The sequence below is a fragment of the Anticarsia gemmatalis genome, chromosome 20 (genome assembly GCF_050436995.1).
Source record: "Anticarsia gemmatalis isolate Benzon Research Colony breed Stoneville strain chromosome 20, ilAntGemm2 primary, whole genome shotgun sequence".
Classification (NCBI taxonomy): Eukaryota; Metazoa; Arthropoda; class Insecta; order Lepidoptera; family Erebidae; genus Anticarsia; species Anticarsia gemmatalis.
The window spans coordinates 10880843-10901705 of NC_134764.1; the positions used below are offsets into that span (position 1 = coordinate 10880843).

The window sequence follows — 20863 nt, forward strand, 5'->3', positions numbered from 1 at the left end:
TCTGGCCAATATATTTTGAGTAAAATTTATTTTACCTCTAGCAGCAATTTGTTTAGTATTTTTCAACAATAAATATCGCAGATTAGGATATTAATTCCATTTTTGACACAATTATCTTATAGGCAAATTACTGCAAGCATGTTGTTAATTTCCGAACGTAAGAGTGTTAAATATTTTTTCAATTAAAACTTAATTGTGTTATTTTGAATATAGGTTGTATTAAGATTTTTACTAATTTTCCATATTTTTTGATAAAGTAATTATTAAATTGTTTGTAAACTTCACTTTAATCTTTCAATGTACAAGTGACGCCGTCGCGGAACGCCCGGTGTTTGATATTTTGCGTTGTTTTCGAACGCGTGCTGTAAAAAAAACAAATTTTCCATAGACTGTGGTGTCAGAGCCAATCTGTCAATATCGTCACTTCCGTTTCCGTTGTAATTTAGCTGTCAGTCGCCATATTTGATTTGTTCTGAACAAGAAACGCCGAAGCGTTACCCAAGAATTATAAAGATTTTTAGAGCGGTGTAATTAAAAGAAGTAATCATTAATCAAGGAAAGATGTCCGGTGGCAGTAGCAGCAATAGGAATGAGTGTAGAATATACGTGGGTAACTTGCCTCCGGACATTAGGACAAAGGACATACAAGATCTATTTTATAAATTCGGCAAAGTTACTTTCGTTGATCTGAAAAACAGGAAAGGACCACCGTTCGCATTCGTTGAATTTGAAGACCCAAGGTAAGACATTGATTCTAGTTATTATTTTTACGAAAGGTAATTGAACTGTAATTGAGAGCGTAGGCGTTTATTTCTTTGTTGTTTGTGTCTATAGTAGTAATATAGCGGTGTAAAGTTTGCCCTAATTTCATATTTCGACATTCAGAGGTCTTATTTGTACAGATTTTAAACATTTCTGTGGCAACGGATAGCCCATACAAGCGGCCATTGTGGTTATGTTCATTACAATTTTCCTTGAGGTATTTTTTCGTCACCTGTTGTGTTGAAGTCAGTATTCATTGACCCGAAGCTAAAATCCTCTGTACAGATACCGTTATTACACATGCAACATGTTATTTACTGTGAATTGTGTATGGAAATCATTTAATTGCTTTAGCCTTCGAGTTTGTGAAGCTGTCAGTCATTATCATTAAACTTATCATTAAAAATATTGTATTGTTGAATGCAAGGCAACAGGTTCATTTCTAAGTTGTGCCATGACCATCTAGTTGCCATTTACTGTATAATTGTTGACAGTACTTCTACTGTTATGTTGTTTGTGCCATTTTACACTTCAATAAATATCTTCTCTAAATATCTGTTATTATAGACTAACAACTTAATAGAGAGTAATTCTTTGCAAGGTATGCCTGGCACAAGTATACAAAATTCAGAATTTAGATTATCATGCAACTGCAGGCCTATGCAACTGATATATATATCTGTCTAATATAACTTCTTTGTATTGGAAGTACACAGAAATATTCACTATAATCTAGATAAATTTTGGACTCAGAGGAGCTCTACTAAGTTGTTAGACTATAGGTATACAAATACTGTCATATAAACATATTAGGACTTGTATTGAATTTTTTCTATATTTTTTTTATCCTTAGTAGGTATCTTCACATTGTCTTGTTTTTCTTCATCATTCAGCCTTGAATGCAATAAACTATACAATTAGGTACAGTAGCATCTACAAATCTATTAAAATGACTGTCTTTCTTGTATTGTTTCATAAATTCCCTTTCAAATTATTATATTCATTGTAACAACAAAATAATATTGTCTCTACAATACAGCACTGCACAGTAATTATGGAATAAAATAATGTAAATATATTCTCATTATCATTTTAATTTATGTATGTATGTGCCTTACAGAGTTTTTACTTCAAAACAGAATGATTAAGCAAAATTATTATCATTAATGTGTACTTTTATCATAAACTGGTTGTGCCCTACAGTTTCTACTGCATTTATTGTGCTAACTATGGTCATACTGATAGTCTGTTATTGAATAGTTGACAGGCTATTATCTATTATGTATAGACTATATGAATCTATCTGACTATCATACAAAAATGTTTCCAATGTAATTTTTAAAAGTTCAAGTATAAGCAAAATTTATTGTACTCTTGTATGTTATGATGAACAGATATTTATTTCCTAATTATAGTATTTAGGAGCATAAGGTTATCAACACTACTGATATTAAATAGTACCATTATGATTGACGAATATTATATAAAGTTAAGTACTGCCTGTGCCCATAACTTCATGAAAAGACCAAGGTTTTTGAAAGCTTTGCTTTTGAGTTAATAGGGTAAAGCACCCAGTAGTCAGCCCCCAACCAGTAGTCAGCCTTTACAGGCTTTATATCCATATAATTAGTGTAGAAAATAGTAAAGACCAATAAAATAATCATTAATCGAATCTGTATAATCTTATTGACTAATATGCACAATTACGATTCGATAGCATGGCAGGTTAACGTGTTACACTTGTTCTTATGAACTGCCATCAAAGATGTGGCCAAAAACGTCGCCATTGCTATTTTTTTGTTAAGGATTCGTGTTTTAGTTTTTGGCATGTTTTTAAATGAATTTGATGCAATATGGAAGGAATTGATATTTTATGCTAGTATTTAATAGTTTATCTTCGATAAAATCATGCATTGCAGGCGTTTTATTTGTCTTTTTGTATTATAAATTAACGTGGCCGACTATTGGGTTTGCAAAATATGAGGTTGATCCAGTACTCGGCCATGAGTGGCTGACTACTGGTTTTTTTGCAATTCTCATATATGTGGTTGAAATTAACAGGGCGAATACTTCTCAATATAACTATTGCGTTGAGCTAAACTCTTCTAAGACAAAAATAGTATTTTACCAGTAGTCGGCCGCATATAAAGTCAGTGAATTTCATGAGGCCGACCATTGGACCTACATATCCCATAGTCGGCCGTCAGTTTTGCTAAATGAAATTGGGTCTTAAATCCTTTCATTAAAGTTCAAATTTGTGGACGGCTATGTTGGCACAAAACTTAGTTACTTGGTTTCGAATAGTATCATATCAAAAAGACCAAAAGATCTGTATAAAGAGGAATAATTGTCATGTGCTATGGTGGCGATCAGAAATGTTATGAAAATCATGGAAACGAGTCGAGTACTTGGCATTTCACACATTATTATGACACTACAAGTCCGAAATCGTTTAATAGTCGCACAAATGCCCCGTACCATACGGGGCTTTGTAAGCTAGACTAAGTGCACTCCCAAAAACAAATGACTGCCTTAAGAAACTGGTCACGATATGCTGGAATCAGCTTCCAGTTTCACCGGATGCAGCTGAATAGCAGTGTTTTACATGGAGCAACTGCCTATATGACTTCCACAACCCAGTTACCTGGGCTATACCACGATTACCATAAGACTGGTTATCAGATTTTCAAGCTTCTGACTAATGGCAACGATTGCCAGAGATCCTTGAATGCCCGCCGGGACCTACAATTTACCATGCCTTCCGAAACACGAAGGAATTTTGGGAAATGAGAAAAGAAAGGAATGATACCAGTCACTTCTATCATCTACCTTCTATTTCCTAGCCTACCATTGACTTATGTTTCAACACATCAAGAAAGCTAAAATAGTTTTATAGAAGAGAGCATCTTTTGTAGATTGGGGAGAGTTGAAAAACAGAAGGAATAAAGGAACAGAAAATAAACTTTTATCGCTGTGAACCGTGTGAAGAAAGATTGACTAGAAAACGTTTAGAAATCAATTACCTAAGTGCTAATAACTATAAATTAAAATCTTGAAAACCCCCGATTTCACAATATATTTTTTTATTTCATACTTTTTATAGGTTGGTGGTTAGGTTAAGCCATTCTGACTTTCCCACCACCAGCTTTCTCAGCATGCGAAGCCATTTGAGACCCCGTCCGAGTAAATTTGCAGACATTCGGTTAATCTCCCCACTTTAACCCACTACAACTTTTAAACGGCTCCACCGATTTTCATCAAACATGTCTAAAAACACTCGCACATATGTCACCTTTAATTAAAAAAAAACTAAATTGAAATCACTGCATCCTTTCGGGAGTTATGATGCCATAGACAGACAGACACACAGACAGACACGTCGAACCTTATAACACCCCTCTTTTTGCGTCGGGGGTTAAAAATTAATGGATGCATAAATTGTACTGCATGGTATTATTGCAAATGTGCTTTATTTCCTGGAGATTTCAATAAAAATATATTTAAAATAGAACATTTGTATTGAGTAAGTAAGAGGCTGACTACTGGGTAACACATGGCTGACTACTGGCGAAATGGGGCTGACTACTGGTAAAAAGTGCCATATTTTGTTTAATGTGGATTTTTTCCATAATAATCTTATAAATATGATATTTTTTTATTTTTTTCTTAAAGTTTAATAAATTACCTTTCATACAATGACTAATGATTTTACATCTAGTAGTAAATGTTAAAAATATGGCTAAATCAAATTGACATTTTCACTAAAAGGCTGACTACTGGGTGGTTTACCCTACCAGGTTTTTAATTTAGGCCTTAGACTCGTGAAAACATGCTTTTTCCTTATTTATCATTTCATTATATGTTATTGCACAAATTTTTAATGTTTGCAAGTCATAATTCAATGATAAAATTAATATAATCTACATAATTCAAATTGAATAAGCCTAATGTTTTGGCAAATACTACTAAACATGTTATCAATCATCATGGAGTCTTACATTACTGATAAGAACATGATAACAATGTTGTGGCTTTATTATCATGGCCTTATCATTCTGTTGTTTAGAGTTTGTTAGACTTGCAATATAGCTGATACATAGTAGGTATATAATAAAACTTTTGATTCCAATTTTAAGGGTTTTCCACACAATTTTATTTATTATTTTCCAGTGTGAAAATAAACAAACGTATTGATAACAACAACAATTTTGCTATACTTTATAAATAACAATTTTAATTTAAAGCTCAATGAAAATTGCAGTCAGTGCACTAAGGGCTTCATTAGTGGAATTGTCAACCAAAAGTTCTCTGAACTAGGTCTATGTTTAGTTTACTTTCTAAAATATCTAGATGCCTCATTGTATTCCATGTATAGATGGCAATCCAGGAGTCTCATGTAAAGACAAAGGGTTTGATGATGCACTCAGCAATTTGAAGCTATACTTGAAGTGTATTGTGTATAAACATAATTTGGAGATTTCTCCTGTGTCTCTATGAAGTGAAAGTTGTAACTCTACACAAAGTCTATTTACTCACTAACAAGTAAACCCAACAAAGAACAAATTATTAAGTCAAATATTATCAGTAGGTGATAAGATGTCAATGTCCTCTATGTTTCTTGGAGATCATTCATGTTGTACACAAATAATATACTTCAAACTTATCTTTAGAATACATACATACTAGGTATTACATAACATAATATTTGCACTTTGCAGACATGCACTACTCCATGTGTGTTATAAAATATTGTCTGTAGTTTATCTACAATTCTTCAAAATTCATTTAACAGTATGATGTCAAAGTACAACATGCAGACTGACAGACAGACTTTCTTAAACATTTTAGTATAAAACACTATAGATCAAATGCAGTAGGTACTTATAGTTATCACAAAAATATATTGTCTAAAAAAGTATTCAGACAATACACAATGTGTGAGAAAAAATCTTTTGCAACCATTTGTTTGTGCATTTTATTTGTAAACCATGCTTATAACACACAACACTGATGAATCTTACTGCCATTTTCTGTTGATTCCTGTAGTATTTGTAAGGTTTTCGTCAGCCCTGCTGCTCATAGTTAATAGCATCAATGGTCTTCTATCAACTAATTTAAAAACAAACATTATTGGCATGTCATTGTAGACCGATTTAAGAACTTGTGTTTCACTATCAAGGTGTCTTAATTCACACACATAAATATTCTTTTTCTAAATTGCAGTTTGATTAAAACTGTATGGTTAAATAACTAAAATACTAATTTCTTATTTCTACAGTATGTATGAGTACACCCAAGCAAAGAGGCTGTCAATTAGATTAAGGGTCTACTAGTATTGTCACTCATTTAACTTGTATAGTTAAATAATTATTAATACCAGTTTTCAAATTAACTAATAATAAATTAACTTGTAATGAATATTCGTTTTAATTAGTGCCATTGCAATGTGGACAAAAATGTTAATTGCTTGTACAGCTATGTTACATTGTTGGTGAAATATTCACACTCTAAGTGTTACATTGCTTGAAGATTTCTGTTATTGGTATGACACAGTTCTGTAGTGGTATTTTTGTACAGGCGTACTTAATTAAATGAATACTGTACTTGTGGATGTCTATTTTTGTAACTATAAAAATAATTGTCTGATATTTTCATTGACAGTCGGAAAATGCTATGTTTATCAAGCAAGAATATGAATTTGTTGTTCCTGCGAGCTTCACAGTAAAAAGACTGTCTTTACTACCTAGAGAGAAAACAAAATTTAGACGTCAAAAATTATGTACTCTTTGCTATTATGCTAATAACCTCTCTTTGATTACAGAGACGCAGATGACGCCGTCCGTGCCCGCGACGGCTACGATTACGACGGCTACAGGCTACGCGTGGAGTTCCCGCGCGGCGGCGGCGGGGGCGGAGGCCGAGGCGGGAGGGGCGCCACTGAACGCTTCGGAGCCCGCACCGCCACCCGCGGCCCGCCCGCCCGTCGCTCAGAGTACCGCGTGCTTGTCACCGGTCTTCCCCCATCAGGCTCCTGGCAAGATCTTAAAGACCACATGCGTGAGGCCGGGGACGTATGCTTCGCTGACACATTCAAAGATGGCACCGGTGTGGTGGAGTTCCTCCGTCATGAAGATATGAAGTACGCTGTTAAGAAGCTTGACGATTCCAGGTTCAGGAGTCATGAGGTAAGATACTGTTAACTTCATCATCATTTGAATAAATTAATCCGCCAATCGGAAACAAAATTAATTTTCTAACTTAATGAGCAAAGAAAAGAAAATCCATAACAACAATAGAGTTAATTAATCCAATAAGTAACTCGAAAAAGAAACAGACTATTTCTACAAAATAATTAGCTTCTTGTTTTACTTTTTCTTCCCTTTTTAAAGTTTAATAAACTTTAGTAAACCTCATTGACATTGCTTTATGTAAAACGATCGTAATTCAGTGTCATCCACCCTTAATTCTTACCAAACTATTTCAACATGGTATCGCTCATAAAACATAAGTTTTCTAACTTTGAAAATACTTTACAACCACGAAACAAAACGCCCAGTTCCCTCGACCCTCGTATAAAAGCATAAAAGCTATTAAACTGTTGAAAGTTTGTAACATGCCATGTCATAAAGATCATTAGTTTGGGGTGTCTGTATAAAATACTTGCAATATTGATCGTGTTGTTTGAAACGCGGCGCCAAGGCAACGATGCGTTACATCGATCGGTAACGTGACACACCTGATCGGAAGTGATGATATTACACGTTTTTATGTAGCAACCAATATCATTATAAATGTTATACAAGGCCATATAGTAATATATCATAATAATGTGGCGACTGTATTACTCGGAAAGTTTTTAAAAGATCTAGTTTAAAGTAGTATTAGTAAGGGTGTTTCACATGCTGAACGCAATTTTCTGGCTACTCTCATGCAGGTTTTAGCAGCTGAACAAGTTTTCTTTGATATTATTTACTTCTAAAACAATACGAACGTATATAGTACAGTAGTATTATACAGTCTACGTGAAAAACGCAAAATTGAAAAGTTATTTAAACAGATCTCAAAAGTAAACAAGAGCAAACATTTGGCCAAAATGGTGAGCTTATGACGACCTTGCCTCTTTTTCATACGAGCATGAATATGGTAGCTGACTACCAGTTAAATCAGCTACTCTTTATGAAATGTTAAAAACTCATTATAAATTACGTGTGTTATAAATTAAATTTCAAGATTATTAACTTGAAATATTGACAAGGCAGAAGCAATAATAATTTGATTAACATTTTTTTGTTGACCCAGTCAATTACCCTATTATCTATCCAGTAGTACGTCAATAATGGCGTAGTTAGTTGTAACAATGTGTTGTATTCAGGGTGAGGTGTCATACATCCGCGTGAAGGAGGACTACGGCGGTGGCGGCGGCGGCGGCGGCGACAGGTACAACGGCGACCGAGACAGGTAATACTCTCACACTATTTATTTACTAGTACTAATACATATATGCCGTCTTAATAATAAACGTGGAGTAAGCTCTGAAGATAGGGACACTATAAAACAGTATTTAATGACTACATGTTTTGTCTTTTTCACTGACATAATCAGTATCTTTGAAAGAAGACCCTGAAGAAGTAAAGAAATAAAAACAAAAGAATCAAGGATTTTTGCAGATGAAACTGGTGGACGCCGTCATTGTAACTACTTTCCAAATCTCTTATTTTTCCTTTTCTCAGTGTCTTTTTCTTTACAGGGTTTATTAGGTATTTCTTTGAAGAATTTGTTTAATTGAAATCCAGCGTGCATATTCCAGGTATTTTATATCGTGTGTGTGTTGTTCTGCAGGTCCCGCTCGTACTCCCCGCGGCGGCGCGGCTCGCCCACGTACTCGCCGGTGCGGCGCTCGTACTCGCGCTCGCGCAGTCGCTCGCGCTCGCACAACTACTGAGCGCACAGGTGTGTACCGCCACCCGACATATACCTGATACCGATACCCCCACTGTGTGACCCTCTTGCTGTCCCCTCAGTCTAGTCAGATAGTGTACTTCTCGATGTTGTCAACTTTCCGCCCCGTTAGCTCAGTCTTGTTGTCTAGGTGTAGGGTTAGCGGTAGGTAGCCGTAGCTCCCCGGCTCCTCTCGAGGACCGTCGTAGTGAATCGATGGCTAGCTAAATTTTAATTTAATATTGGTGTGATGAATTTTTTTAATCACGCGGGGCGACTCGTATTTTTATTGCTCAATTTTTATGCTAAAATAGATCGTTTAAAGATTGATTTTTAAATTGAAAAATTATCAAGTATACTTATGTTATTATTTTGGATTTTTATGATATATTCATAATGGAATGGAAGGACACGCTTTGGAAAATTACTTCATCCGGAATATTCGAAGGACAGGACTCTTAAAGGACAGAATCTAAGGACAGGACCCCGTTCAGGTTTGTGGGATTGCGGTACCCATGCTTTGACTATAGTTAAACATAATATAAGACAATAAATGATAACTATTTTGTGAGCAAAATTGCATTCTGTACATATGAAAATTAATATCATTTACTCGTAAGAGACGATGCATTCTAATAAAGAGTGGTGAATATAATATTTGGACCGGATCGAAGGTCGCTTATGCAATAATGTTAAATGTACGATTTGGACGATTAAATTTAAACCTTAGATTTAAAAATATTGTATCGCGAGGAAAAAGATGTCAGCCGGGATTTAGAGTAACCGAGTCCGCGCAGGGCTCGGCGCGAGCGAGTGAGCGAGTCAGTAGGCGTGTGAGCTTGCACTGAGGCTGGTTGTGTTCGACAGCAGGCGCGGCGGCGGCGGCGGCGGCGGGCGGCGCGGCGCAGCCCCGCGGCGCCCCGCCCGGCTCGGCCCGGCCCGGGCTGCGGCCTGGCCCGGCCCTGCCCGGGCTCCGGCCTGGCCCGGCCCGGCTCGGCCGCCCGGCCCGGCCCCCGGCCGAGCGGGGCGCCGCGGCCGGCTCCACGTTCCTCTGCCCGGTGACTGTTTATATTAAAAGCGTTTTCTTTTGTTTCATCCACTGTGGATTGGGCTCGTTGGATGTGCTTGGCCGGAGGTGTGAGTCAGGATGCCGTAGAGGTCGCGGGTAGGATCGGACGGACCGGTTGACTTTTGCTCTTGCGGATGTAATGTTCCTCTTTCGGATGTTCTTAACGGATCGGCCCGGATGGACGAGTTCCGCGCTGGACACCGGATCACGGACCTTTGGGTATGACTATTCAAATTAATTGCAAAATAACTTATGTTGAGTGCACGCTCGGTACAGAGTATTAATGTTTGTTTGGATATCCTTAACTCACACTTTATTTGCTTCTCGATGTCTGCCGTTTATTTCCTAGACGTAGGACGTCGGTTCAGAGACGATTATGAGAGAAATTTTCTATTAGCTTTGCTCATTAGTGTGTTAGACCTAACAATTCAGTGTCATATATAAATAATTAGCATGCTTTATGAGCTTTCATACAACCTACCTGCGTGAGCGTGACAGAGTGAGTGTGGGAGAGAGAGAGTGTGGCCGGACGAATGTGTCGCGACGAGTGTGTAGTGTCGGTCGGCAGTCGGACGAAGACAAATGTAACGCGGCGATCACTAATGTATTGTATAACGGACGATATCATAGATGTAATGTGTGGAAATTGTAATTTAGATACTGGATCTGCATTCCAAAGACCAACACAGTTTGATGGACTTAATAAATTCCTTACAAAAGAACTATGCTGCTTTTATTTTTATCCCACTTTTAAGATGGTGCCAAATGCAGTAAAATAAGTGTCATTAGCCAGAACCGCACATGGCGCCATCTAGACTTAACTACCGATTCACCCCCTTCACACTACACGACATAAAAAATCTCTACACAACGATTTTTGTGTCCAAACGACATTGGCAGCTGAAATTCACATTTAGCTGTAGTTTATCTATTCAAACTGTCATGTTATTGAGTAGATAAACTACCGCTAAACGTACCTAAGAAACAGGAGGTAGGTGAGTGTCCCACTGTTGTTCGCGGTTTACCACGATACACTTCACAAGACTACCACTTGGGTGAAAGAGAGGTCAATACTTATAAACAATACTATCTCGTTGTAAATAAAAACCCCTTCATAGCAAAATGTACAACAAGCAAAATGAGCACGGCACTTAAAATGTACAAATCGCATAATGTGCAAATAGCAAAAAGAGCAAATCGCATAATGTACAATACGCATAATGTGCAATACTTAAAATGAACACTATACGCAAAACGAGCAAAAAGCAAAATGTGCATAATACTGTTACAAGTTTATGTTTACAAGACCGACTCGTGGAGATTTTTTTCTTTGATCGTTAGTATCCTAAAATCAGCGGGGTTTGTTCTATATACATACATACAATAACATAAGTATACTTGATAATTATATATATATATATATATATATAATATATATATATATATATATAATTATATATATAATTATATATAGTCCAATAGATATATATATATATATATATATATATATATATATATATATATATATATATATCAAATCAATGCCTTCCAAACAGTATTTCCGGACGGTAATCTTTCTGGTTGTTACCATCATTATAATGCAGCTATACACAAGAAAGCAAAAAAGCTAAAGGCGAATATGACCAAAGAGGAAAGGATGGTGGTGCGCAAGTCCTCAATTTAACCATTATTGCCGGCAAATATGATTGCGATCCTGAGGCGTGGTTTGAAATCCTTGAATCATCGCCAAATACCAACGCAATGAGAGCCTTTAGACTCTACTTCGAACGGACGTGGTATCCCAAGTTTAACCCAAAGATTCTAAGCTGTGCCAACCAACGACACCGAACAACTAATCCTGTTGAAGGTTGGCACAGGCGTTTGAATGCCAAAATTCCGATAAAGATATGTTTTTCATTTATAAATTAAAAAAGAAGCTATGTTCAGTGATAATAAAATTAAAAAAAGTATATTTGAGCCGGCAATGAAAAATAGGAGAAAATCAGACATCGTCTTTGATAAAAAGTATAAAAAAATACTAAACAGTTTGCATATTAAAAGTATTTCCGTTAAACAATTTCTTCTACAGATGATATATACAAGACTTGCATTTTAGTTTGTTTTCTTTTAAGTTTAAATAAATAATATAATTTCAACAGAATTAGTTGTTGCGCAAGTCCTCATTGCTTTGTTATTTGGTGATGATTCAAGGATTTCATACCACGCCTCATGAAGTTCCCTTTATTAATATGTAAATAAACTTATATTGAATGTGAAGTTGTTTTATTACAATGCTATATGATTCAATGCTATATGCGTTGGTATTTGGCGATGATTCAAGGATTTCATACCACGCCTCAGGAATTATTATTATTATTATTTATTTTATGTATGTATATATAGAACAAACCCCGCTGATTTTAGGATACTAACGATCAAAGAAAAAAATCTCCACGAGTCGGTCTTGTAAACATGCCCTAACAGTATTATGTACATTTTGCTTTTTGCTCGTTTTGCGTATAGTGTTCATTTTAAGTATTGCACATTATGCGTATTGTACATTATGCGATTTGCTCTTTTTGCTATTTGCACATTATGCGATTTGTACATTTTAAGTGCCGTGCTCATTATGCTTGTTGTACATTTTGCTATGAAGGGAAACCAACTAACCCCAAACTAAGAAACGGCAGTAAGTGGTTAGTGTGAACGAAGGCGACTATGTACATTTTGCTTTTTGCTCGTTTTGCGTATAGTGTTCATTTTAAGTATTGCACATTATGCGTATTGTACATTATGCGATTTGCTCTTTTTGCTATTTGCACATTATGCGATTTGTACATTTCAAGTGCCGTGCTCATTTTGCTTGTTGTACATTTTGCTATGAAGGGATAAAAACGACAGTGTGTAACAAAAAACCCTATATTTACACAATTGGAGCTAAGTTGTAAACATGAACACAAGTCTTTAACACACTATCACTATATCTTGAACCCAGAGTGTATGGCGCAGGTGCCGAACGTGAGATTCTCGTACGTCACCTGCCTGAAGCCGGCGTCTTCGATCATTGACTTGAATTTCTCCTGAAAAACAAAGGTAAACTAGTAAGAAATAGTTTTTATAGGATCGTTAGAACTATTTGTGAACTAAGGTACAGGAAACTACTACTAAACTGTAACAGTGAGGTGGTAATCCCGTATGCCAGGTACTAATAAATGCTTTAGGGAAAAATCGGGCTTATTTATTTTGTACAAACAAAACCATCTACACAAGTCCCGTATCAGTGAGTATAAATATGTAGCCTTATAAATTAAATTTCTTAGCCTGTGACCAAGATTTTTTAAAATAAAATCAGCATCAAGGGGAAATCTAAAATAGGTAGGTATGTACAATATAAACAAGGTATATAAATTACTATATGTATAGTGTACCTGATTAGGGAACTGTCTTATGCTCTCTACTAAATACTGGTAAGGTTTCCACTGGCCGACGAACAGCTGACCGAGGACTGGGATCACTTGAAACGAATACTGGTCATATACCCTGCAATAACAAATTGAATTGGTATCATTCAAATAATATTTATTGATTTAGGCCAAAATTGTCAACACTCGCCTGTTAGTAGGTGAAGTCTATTGTTTTACTGCTATTTCGAAAGTTTCGAAAGTTAAAGAGTCATTGACAACAAATAAAACTAGTTCAATCTACTACAATAATTAATTAATGATGTTGTGTTCACATTTCCTGTCTATATTCTCCAGGCTTAGTGTTTCCATAACCCAGTAGACGAGACATCACCAACCGGACGATCGACAATATTATATTATTATGACAAACGAAAGTGTAATGTACAGTATGTATGTACTGCAAATGAAAAAATAAAGTAATGATAGGTATCTATGAAGTAGATTGTAAAACGTCTGTCTACTCAGTAAACAGCAGATCTTACGTCTTATACAGTGACCAGTTAATGTGTTTTATGTTGAAAAGATCATATAAAAATATATTTCAGATCTGGATTTGTATGTGTATAAATCAAAGTAATTCTTACCATTGTAGTGTAGAGTTTGGTAATTGGCTGAACTCCAGGCACATGAAGCGACCCCCCGGCGTCAACACTCGGTATGCTTCTTCTAACACCTGCACAAAGAAACAAATTGTTAAAGTCCTTTGATTCTACACTACAACATTTTTAGAATATAAATATAATTATACAAAATATCTATTCTACGAAGTTGTTAGTTTTTAGGATTTTAATCAAAATATCTGTATCTTAGTGACAATAAATATGATTTATTTGAAGCACAATGACATGGGTGTTCTTGCCCTTTATGTACATTCACATACTCTTATTTTTAAGTTTGATAATAGCCATTTATTAGGACAAGGATTTTCGTGAAGCATATGCAATAGTTACTTCTATATAAAGAATATAAGGTTATAAATGAAGTAGAAAGGAGTTCAAATCTTAGCTAGTGGCATTCTTTGGCCTCCACTGATGCAGAAAAAGGTACCTTATCGATATGTGTGCAGTTTCTAATGCCGAACGCGATGGTGTACGCGTTGAAGGTGTCGTCGGGGAAGCTCAGCTTTTCGGCGTCGGCGCACACCCAGTCTATGTCCACGCTGCAAGAGCCTGGTGTGTAGCCTAGTCTGAAAACAGTTGTCATATTTGTGTTAGAGAACAGTGTTTTAAACTGTATAATTATATTATAATTTTTGTTCTAGTAGGTATTGCCTTTCTGATTAGGTAGCCGGTAGGTAGGTACTTGAGTGTAGTTTGGATTGTAACATTGAGCTTTTGAGATTGCAAAGCTAGTTAAGTATGTTACTTAAGTTGTTTTTTCTATGTTTTTATAATTATTACTTCAAGAATAATAGTTGATGTGTCTAATTTTAATTTAGTCTTTTGAAAAATTCTTAAGGGCCAATTTCATGACTACAGATAAATGTATATAGCTTACCTAATTGATACAGACTACAGAGACTTATAGATAAGTGCTGCATAGCCTAATTGTTAGATAAGTTGATGTTTTACCTCTGTGCTCTAACTTTGCCAACATTAAGCATGTTCTGGTTGATATCGCAGACTGTGACACTGCTCCGTCCACCTTCTACAGACTTGAGGTTCTCTAGGTACTTGATGTATCTGAATGCTATGTCACCTGAAATTTCAACAAACTCATTTCAATTTAAGAGTTAATCTTGTAGTTAATAGCTTTCATATCTTTTTATTGCTGAGAGCTTTAAACATACCAAAGAGATTATCTAAGAGTCATGAGAGAGGTAGGAGGAGGCAGAGGAGGAAAATAAAATTTCAAGACAATCTAAAGTCATAGAACCTGAAAATAAAATGGCAAAATCTATAGGTACAGAATATTAAGATTAAGAACTTATTTAGTTTTTTATTTTAATAAATATCTCCAGATAGTTTCAGGACTGGTTGTGCTTAGTATTTGCTATTGGCTGTTAGGAAAACTACCAATAAGACAAGATAGTTCCTAGTGCAAAGTTTTTGAAGAATTCTAAGCTAAGAAGTCATTATAGTGTGCTAGTGCAAAGTGCACTTACCAGTCCCTCCAGCCATATCAAGTAGTTTGGTTTCGGGCATCGGAGCCAGCTTCTGCATAAACATATCCTTCCATACTCTGTGGATGCCAGCTGACATTACATCATTCATCAGGTCATATTTCTCTGCTACTGTTTCAAATACCTCATGAACTGGAAGCAAATTAATAAAATTAGAAACACTTAAACATAATATTTGTTAGGTACTTATATTATCTACTATCCTTTTCTCTATGTACTCTATTGCATTCTAAGCAAATATGATCTAAAAAATCAGCTAAGTATGTAGCTTTGTGTTAGGAATGGTTCAAAGTAGGTACAAATTTACGTAAATTAATGGTAATTAAGTAAAAACTAATTAGGTTGTTAGTCACACAAAAACTTTTGTGTGACTGTGATTTATGTGGAGGTCAAAGTGACTCATTATCATTGCAATAACACTTCAGACTCCAACAGTCATAAAAAATCTGCAGAAATTTCTTTTAGCAGGATTTTGTAACAGAATGATCATGATGCAGGTTACAATAACCTAATTGTTGTTTACAGACTCTTATTACATGTCAAGCTGATAAAAGCCGGATATGTTCCTTGATCAATAGATAGTATATAGACAAAATAACTCACCTTTCTTAGTTTTTTCTTCCTCGTCAACGACTTGAAACCCAAAATGAGTTTGGCCGGGTTTCATATTCTCAGGTTTTGCCTCTGCTTGTGAGCTCAAAGCGCGCCGCACCGGGCCTTGTTGAGCCCCACATCGTACCCTTAGTAATTTAAATAATGCCGTTCTATGTGCCATCTTATTTTATTATTAAATTCTGGACAACAACGTGAATTCGTATTTCATTCGTGAAAATGTCATCAGCTGATTGTCAAATTGAATGTCGTCCTCTGACTGAAAGATTTTTTTTAAAATAGAAAAAGTACCTACTTATTTAAAAATAATTAAATAATATATTGATTATAATAAATAATGCTTGGCTTTTAAGTTTTAATTCTGTTTATGATAGGGAATTAGGTGCCTAGATTTTTTTATTTTACTTGATATGACGATGCATTATAAATATGTATTTACAAACTAAAAATAATGGCCTTTGCGGTTAATTTAACTTCTATCCAAAAAAAGTCTAATAGAACCATGTAAGGCATGTAGAGTTACATCTAAGAAAATCGTCCGTGCGTGTTTACTTGAATATCAAAATTAAAAAAATTTGACATATAACTTTCATCATAATTTACGGGCTTGCTCGCAGATTGTCTGCCAATGTTTACACAGTACTGTCATTTTGCGTAAAAAGGAACGGATCAAGACGACGCTGAATGTAAACATAAAAAAAATCTCTCGTTATTTTCGATTATGAGTACTTGTTTCTGATAAAATACTGATAATATTTCCTCGTAAAATTACGTACAATGACGGAATATGATTAGATATAAGCACTTAACAAATACCGGTCGCCGATAATAACTATGTCGGCTGAAAGCAGCGGTAAGTTTTCTACTTTGTTTAAAAATAATAGAATAATTGCATTCAAATATTACAATATTGTAAATACGATAACTTATATTAATGTTTATCAACAAATGTAGTAATATTTATGTTTTAAACAATTAATATTAGCATACAATATTGCAATGTTTGTTTTAAAATGACTGTTCCCAGTAAAATCTAGATGGTTTATCTTCATCTATAATGGCAAATACATCTCCAACACTATGCTGTCAAGGTATATTATTACTTATCCATTAATCAGGTATTGTTTCACTGATATCAAATTCATATTTCTAGTTTTGAAGACATGCAGAGGTCTGAACCTCACCTCCATTCCTTATGGTGTGTGGTCCCTTGCCTCACAGTGAAACATCGTAGAATTATATTAATAAATGTCTTAATACAAATCATATGCAGTCATCATATTCCAAATTAAAAAGAGCTTGTACTATAGCAGTCTGATAACTAGGAGACTTATTTATGCACTTTTAAATACATAAATTTTATTAAACAATGATAAGAAGACAAGATGTATGATTATAAATGAAGCAAAATAAGTTTGTAGGGATCCTGCCCTACCCCTATGGGAAAGAGATATAAAAATAAATATATCATTGTACAACTTACATACAGTCATTTGATTCCAAACTAAGCAGTACTTGTGCTATGGTTACCAAATAACTGATAAACATACTTATATACATCTAAATTAATACTTATATGCAGTTAAACATTTATGTTTCCCAGGCTCTGTCCAGCATGTCCTGGAGCACTACCAACAAGAATACAACTGGGACTGCGGAGTGTCATGCGTCATCATGCTGCTGCCCCCAGCACAGAGGAAGGAGATGATCACCAACTTTGAGAGCATCTGTGAAGAAGAGGGCTTCAAACAGTCTACGTGGACTATTGACCTTTGTTACTTGTTGAAAAGGTTTGCTGTATCTTGAGTTTTTATAACAATTGGGTAGTTGACTGGGTTAATGTTATGTACAAGTAATGTATGTAATGGTATAAGGTTAAAAAAAATATTAAACTTTTACTCATAAAAGTTTCATCTAAAATGCTATGCTCAGGCTATTTAATTTTTTTCATAAGCCAATTTAATTGGGCATGAGTAGGCACAATTAAAGTAAGGGCAGAACCTCTCCACTTCCTAGGGTATCTTCATGCCAAATTTCAACTTTCTACTCTCAGTATAAGTAAGTAGTATTTGGTTGTGACATGTCCATCAGCCAGTCAGTCACTCAGTAACAGAAGAGTTTTATAGGTAAGTACATGTATATTGATAGAGTGAATCATAAGAAAGGGTTTAAGTACTGCAGAAATTATAACGTTTTTTTTTAATAACCCCTCTCTCATTACGTGAGGAGACCCTTGCCCAGCAGTGGGACATTAATGGGCTAAATTTAGTTTTTAATTGCTTGAATTTAGGTGATTATTGGGAATGTAAGTAGGATACCGAAATGGTCAGTATAGTAAAAAGAATCCTGTTTCAGGTTTGGCATCAAACACACACTGTTCACTCTAACACTCGGTGTGAATGAGAGCTTCAGAACACATGGATACTATGACAAGATCATTCATATAGTAAGTTATTACATTTACAAGATACTTCCCGAGGCGCCCATAGCCAGTTGCACTCACCGGTCGGTAAACGAGCTGTAGGTTAAGCAAAGCTTGAGATGGTCATTCCCTAGATGGGTAGCATAGTCGTATTTGAACTAAGCGTGTCCGTGCTTCGGAGTACACGTAAAAGGTTCCCGGTGGATTTCTATTGAGATAACAGTCGTTAAGCCATGACAAAGGTCTTCCAGCGGCTAGAACAGGGGTTCCCAACCTTTTCTTAGTCCGGGATCACTTTTATATTATTCTTGTTGGCAGGGACCACTATGTAAGTATATTTAAAACCATTCGCGGACGATATTTTTACTTACAGACCACTAGTTAGGAACCACAGGGCTAGAATAACTTTGACACAAAGTTGACCACTAACCATACGATAAGGAACTGTTATCTTCCAGGACCGTGATCGTGTAACGCAGCGGTTCGCAGCGGCCGAGCGCGACGGTGTGGTGGCGCGGAGACACGCGCTCACACATCACGAGCTGGTCGAACATTTGTCGCGGCGAGGACCTGCCATAGTGCTGGTCGACGCCGGGCTGCTGGTCTGTGATCTGTGCAAGCATAACAAGATGAAGGCCGAGTTCAGGTAGTTCATGTGGTTTTATTGAAATAAAAACTATCATAGCCTATAACCTGACTGCCTCCGTGGCGCAGTGGTTAAGGTCGCCACGCCATTTCGCCATTGTTTCGGGTCTGGTTGTACTTTGTGTCCGTTGTTTGTATGTTTGTAAAAGTCTCCGCGACACAAGAACAATTTTTAGTGCGGGAGATGTCTTTTAAAATATCTTTTAAAATATAATGTGCATTGACGATCGTTGTTGTTGTTTGCAGACGTTGTTTTGGCGGCTCATACTCGGGCCACTACATCGTAGTGGTCGGCTACAGCCGCAACAAGCTCTTATACCGCGACCCTGCACTATCACCCCGGCTGTGTGCCGTGGGACCGGCACGACTCGCCCGAGCCCGCCGCGCGCCCGGCACGGACCATGACATCATACTCATATACAATGACTATAGGTAGCCTAGTGACCATATTAGGCCTGTGACCTGTAGCGCGATTCTGTACAGTATCGACAGTTTTACATTTGAAATGTACTGCAAAATAGTTCCTACGACGCCCGCTAGGGGCGCTGATCAGAATTTTATTGCAAAATTCCTCGTTGTCGATAGTCGATATTGGTACAGAATCGCGATGTAAGTTTTCAAATCATATAGTTAATTATTTTCTTTAATTTTATATACATTCCTAGTTTTTACTTGAAAAATTGTTTATTAAAGTAAAACTTTCAATGTAACATGTATTTTATTTTATTATATGTCTTCACCTAGATATTAATTATTGTCAGAAGCTTCTTCAGTACTTGAGAACACGTTGGCTTATATTGCTTCAACATAGACGTAAGCCTATCAGGCGTGTTATACTGACTAGCCTAAAAAGGTGCTATCTGTATGTACTATACCTATAGAAGAGATAATAAACTTCTTCTTATCTTATTCTTAGTGTTCAACTGTTAGTTGAGAGCAACCGGGACCGACTTTTTACGTGCCCTCCGAAGCACGAAGACGCCCAGTTCAAATACCGCTATGCGGTCAACCATTTATGGAATGACCGCGCCAAGGATTGCTTAACACTGAGATCGTTTACAGACCGGTGAGCGCAACTGGCTATTAAACTATATTTATTATTTACTAGCTGACCCGCGCAACTTCGCTTGCGTCACATAAGAGAGAATGGGTCAGAATTTTCCACGTTTTTGTAACACATTTTTACTGTTACTCTGTTCCTATTGGTCGTAGCGTGATGATATAAAATATGCTTTTTTTTTCACGAAAAATATTCTTAAAATTATTTGTATCTCTTAATATAACGAAGTCGCGCTAAGGCATATCCGCCATTAAAACAGTTGCCATGACAACGGAATTTTGTTAATTTAATGTCATTATTATATTGATTATTCGCGACTTCGTTCGCCACCTGAATTTTCCCGGGAAATGCGTCATTTTCCCGGGGTAAAAAGTAGCCTATGTCCTTTCTCGGGTATCAAAGTATCTCCATACCAAATTTCATGCAAATTGGTTCAGTAGTTTAGGCGTGATTGAGTAGCAGACAGACAGACAGACAGACAGACAGAGTTACTTTCGCATTTATAATATTAGTATGGATTTATAAGTATCCAAGGTGGAAAAAAATAAACATACTTTTTAAATGAACGTAACGGCAACTTCAGCTTTAAATAACTAGATGGCGTTACTATCCACGTAAAATGTTAATAACCGTCGAACGCTAACTCACTACAGTGTTTTGTCTTTGTCACTCACACATAAATGCACACTTGATTGGAGGTGACAAAAGATACTTTATAGTTTTCATAGCGTTTACAAGTATATAATAGCCCGATAGCTAAATAGAAAAC

The 20863-nt window shown here is 36.1% G+C and overlaps 3 protein-coding genes across 5 annotated transcripts; 2 read left to right on the forward strand and 1 right to left on the reverse strand.

The window, feature by feature from the left end:
- The first annotated feature begins 425 nt into the window (after window positions 1-425).
- On the forward strand, window positions 426-9636 carry SF2 (splicing factor 2). 3 transcript variants are annotated; one of them, XM_076127595.1, is made up of 5 exons: window positions 426-740; window positions 6584-6947; window positions 8135-8220; window positions 8602-8712; window positions 9571-9636. In XM_076127595.1, exons 1-4 carry the CDS (start codon window positions 562-564, stop codon window positions 8702-8704), a joined length of 732 nt encoding a protein of 243 aa, XP_075983710.1. In that variant the 5' UTR covers window positions 426-561; the 3' UTR covers window positions 8705-8712; window positions 9571-9636. The 3 variants fall into 3 exon arrangements, with proteins under 3 accessions (XP_075983710.1, XP_075983709.1, XP_075983708.1); XM_076127594.1 differs by having other exon boundaries at window positions 9568-9625; XM_076127593.1 differs by lacking the exon at window positions 9571-9636 and having other exon boundaries at window positions 8602-9561.
- A 3036-nt stretch (window positions 9637-12672) lies between these two features.
- On the reverse strand, window positions 12673-16221 carry Coq5 (ubiquinone biosynthesis protein COQ3, mitochondrial). The gene is made up of 7 exons (XM_076127592.1): window positions 15959-16221; window positions 15338-15487; window positions 14805-14931; window positions 14281-14419; window positions 13818-13906; window positions 13198-13309; window positions 12673-12849 (listed from the first exon to the last, which is right to left on the reverse strand). The coding sequence occupies exons 1-7, from the start codon at window positions 16128-16130 to the stop codon at window positions 12748-12750; spliced, it is 891 nt and encodes a 296-aa protein (XP_075983707.1). The 5' UTR covers window positions 16131-16221; the 3' UTR covers window positions 12673-12747.
- Window positions 16222-16600: 379 nt separating this feature from the next.
- Window positions 16601-19725, forward strand: LOC142981586 (protein GUCD1). The gene is made up of 5 exons (XM_076127596.1): window positions 16601-16820; window positions 17571-17757; window positions 18323-18413; window positions 18848-19035; window positions 19281-19725. The coding sequence occupies exons 1-5, from the start codon at window positions 16802-16804 to the stop codon at window positions 19468-19470; spliced, it is 675 nt and encodes a 224-aa protein (XP_075983711.1). The 5' UTR covers window positions 16601-16801; the 3' UTR covers window positions 19471-19725.
- Window positions 19726-20863: the final 1138 nt, after the last annotated feature.

Excerpts from the sequence above, each read along its gene's own strand:
- SF2 (XM_076127595.1), top strand. The coding sequence starts at position 562 with ATGTCCGGTGGCAGTAGCAGCAATAGGAATGAGTGTAGAATATACGTG. Across the intron at positions 741-6,583 it reads GTTGAATTTGAAGACCCAAG|AGACGCAGATGACGCCGTCC; the intron begins GTAAGACATTGA and ends CTTTGATTACAG. Across the intron at positions 6,948-8,134 it reads CCAGGTTCAGGAGTCATGAG|GGTGAGGTGTCATACATCCG; the intron begins GTAAGATACTGT and ends TGTTGTATTCAG.
- LOC142981586 (XM_076127596.1), top strand. Across the intron at positions 17,758-18,322 it reads CTTTGTTACTTGTTGAAAAG|GTTTGGCATCAAACACACAC; the intron begins GTTTGCTGTATC and ends ATCCTGTTTCAG. Across the intron at positions 19,036-19,280 it reads AAGATGAAGGCCGAGTTCAG|ACGTTGTTTTGGCGGCTCAT; the intron begins GTAGTTCATGTG and ends TGTTGTTTGCAG.
- Coq5 (XM_076127592.1), bottom strand. The coding sequence starts at position 16,130 with ATGGCACATAGAACGGCATTATTTAAATTACTAAGGGTACGATGTGGG. Across the intron at positions 14,420-14,804 it reads GGCAAAGTTAGAGCACAGAG|ACTAGGCTACACACCAGGCT; the intron begins GTAAAACATCAA and ends AACTGTTTTCAG. Across the intron at positions 13,907-14,280 it reads ACTGCACACATATCGATAAG|GTGTTAGAAGAAGCATACCG; the intron begins GTACCTTTTTCT and ends TTCTTTGTGCAG.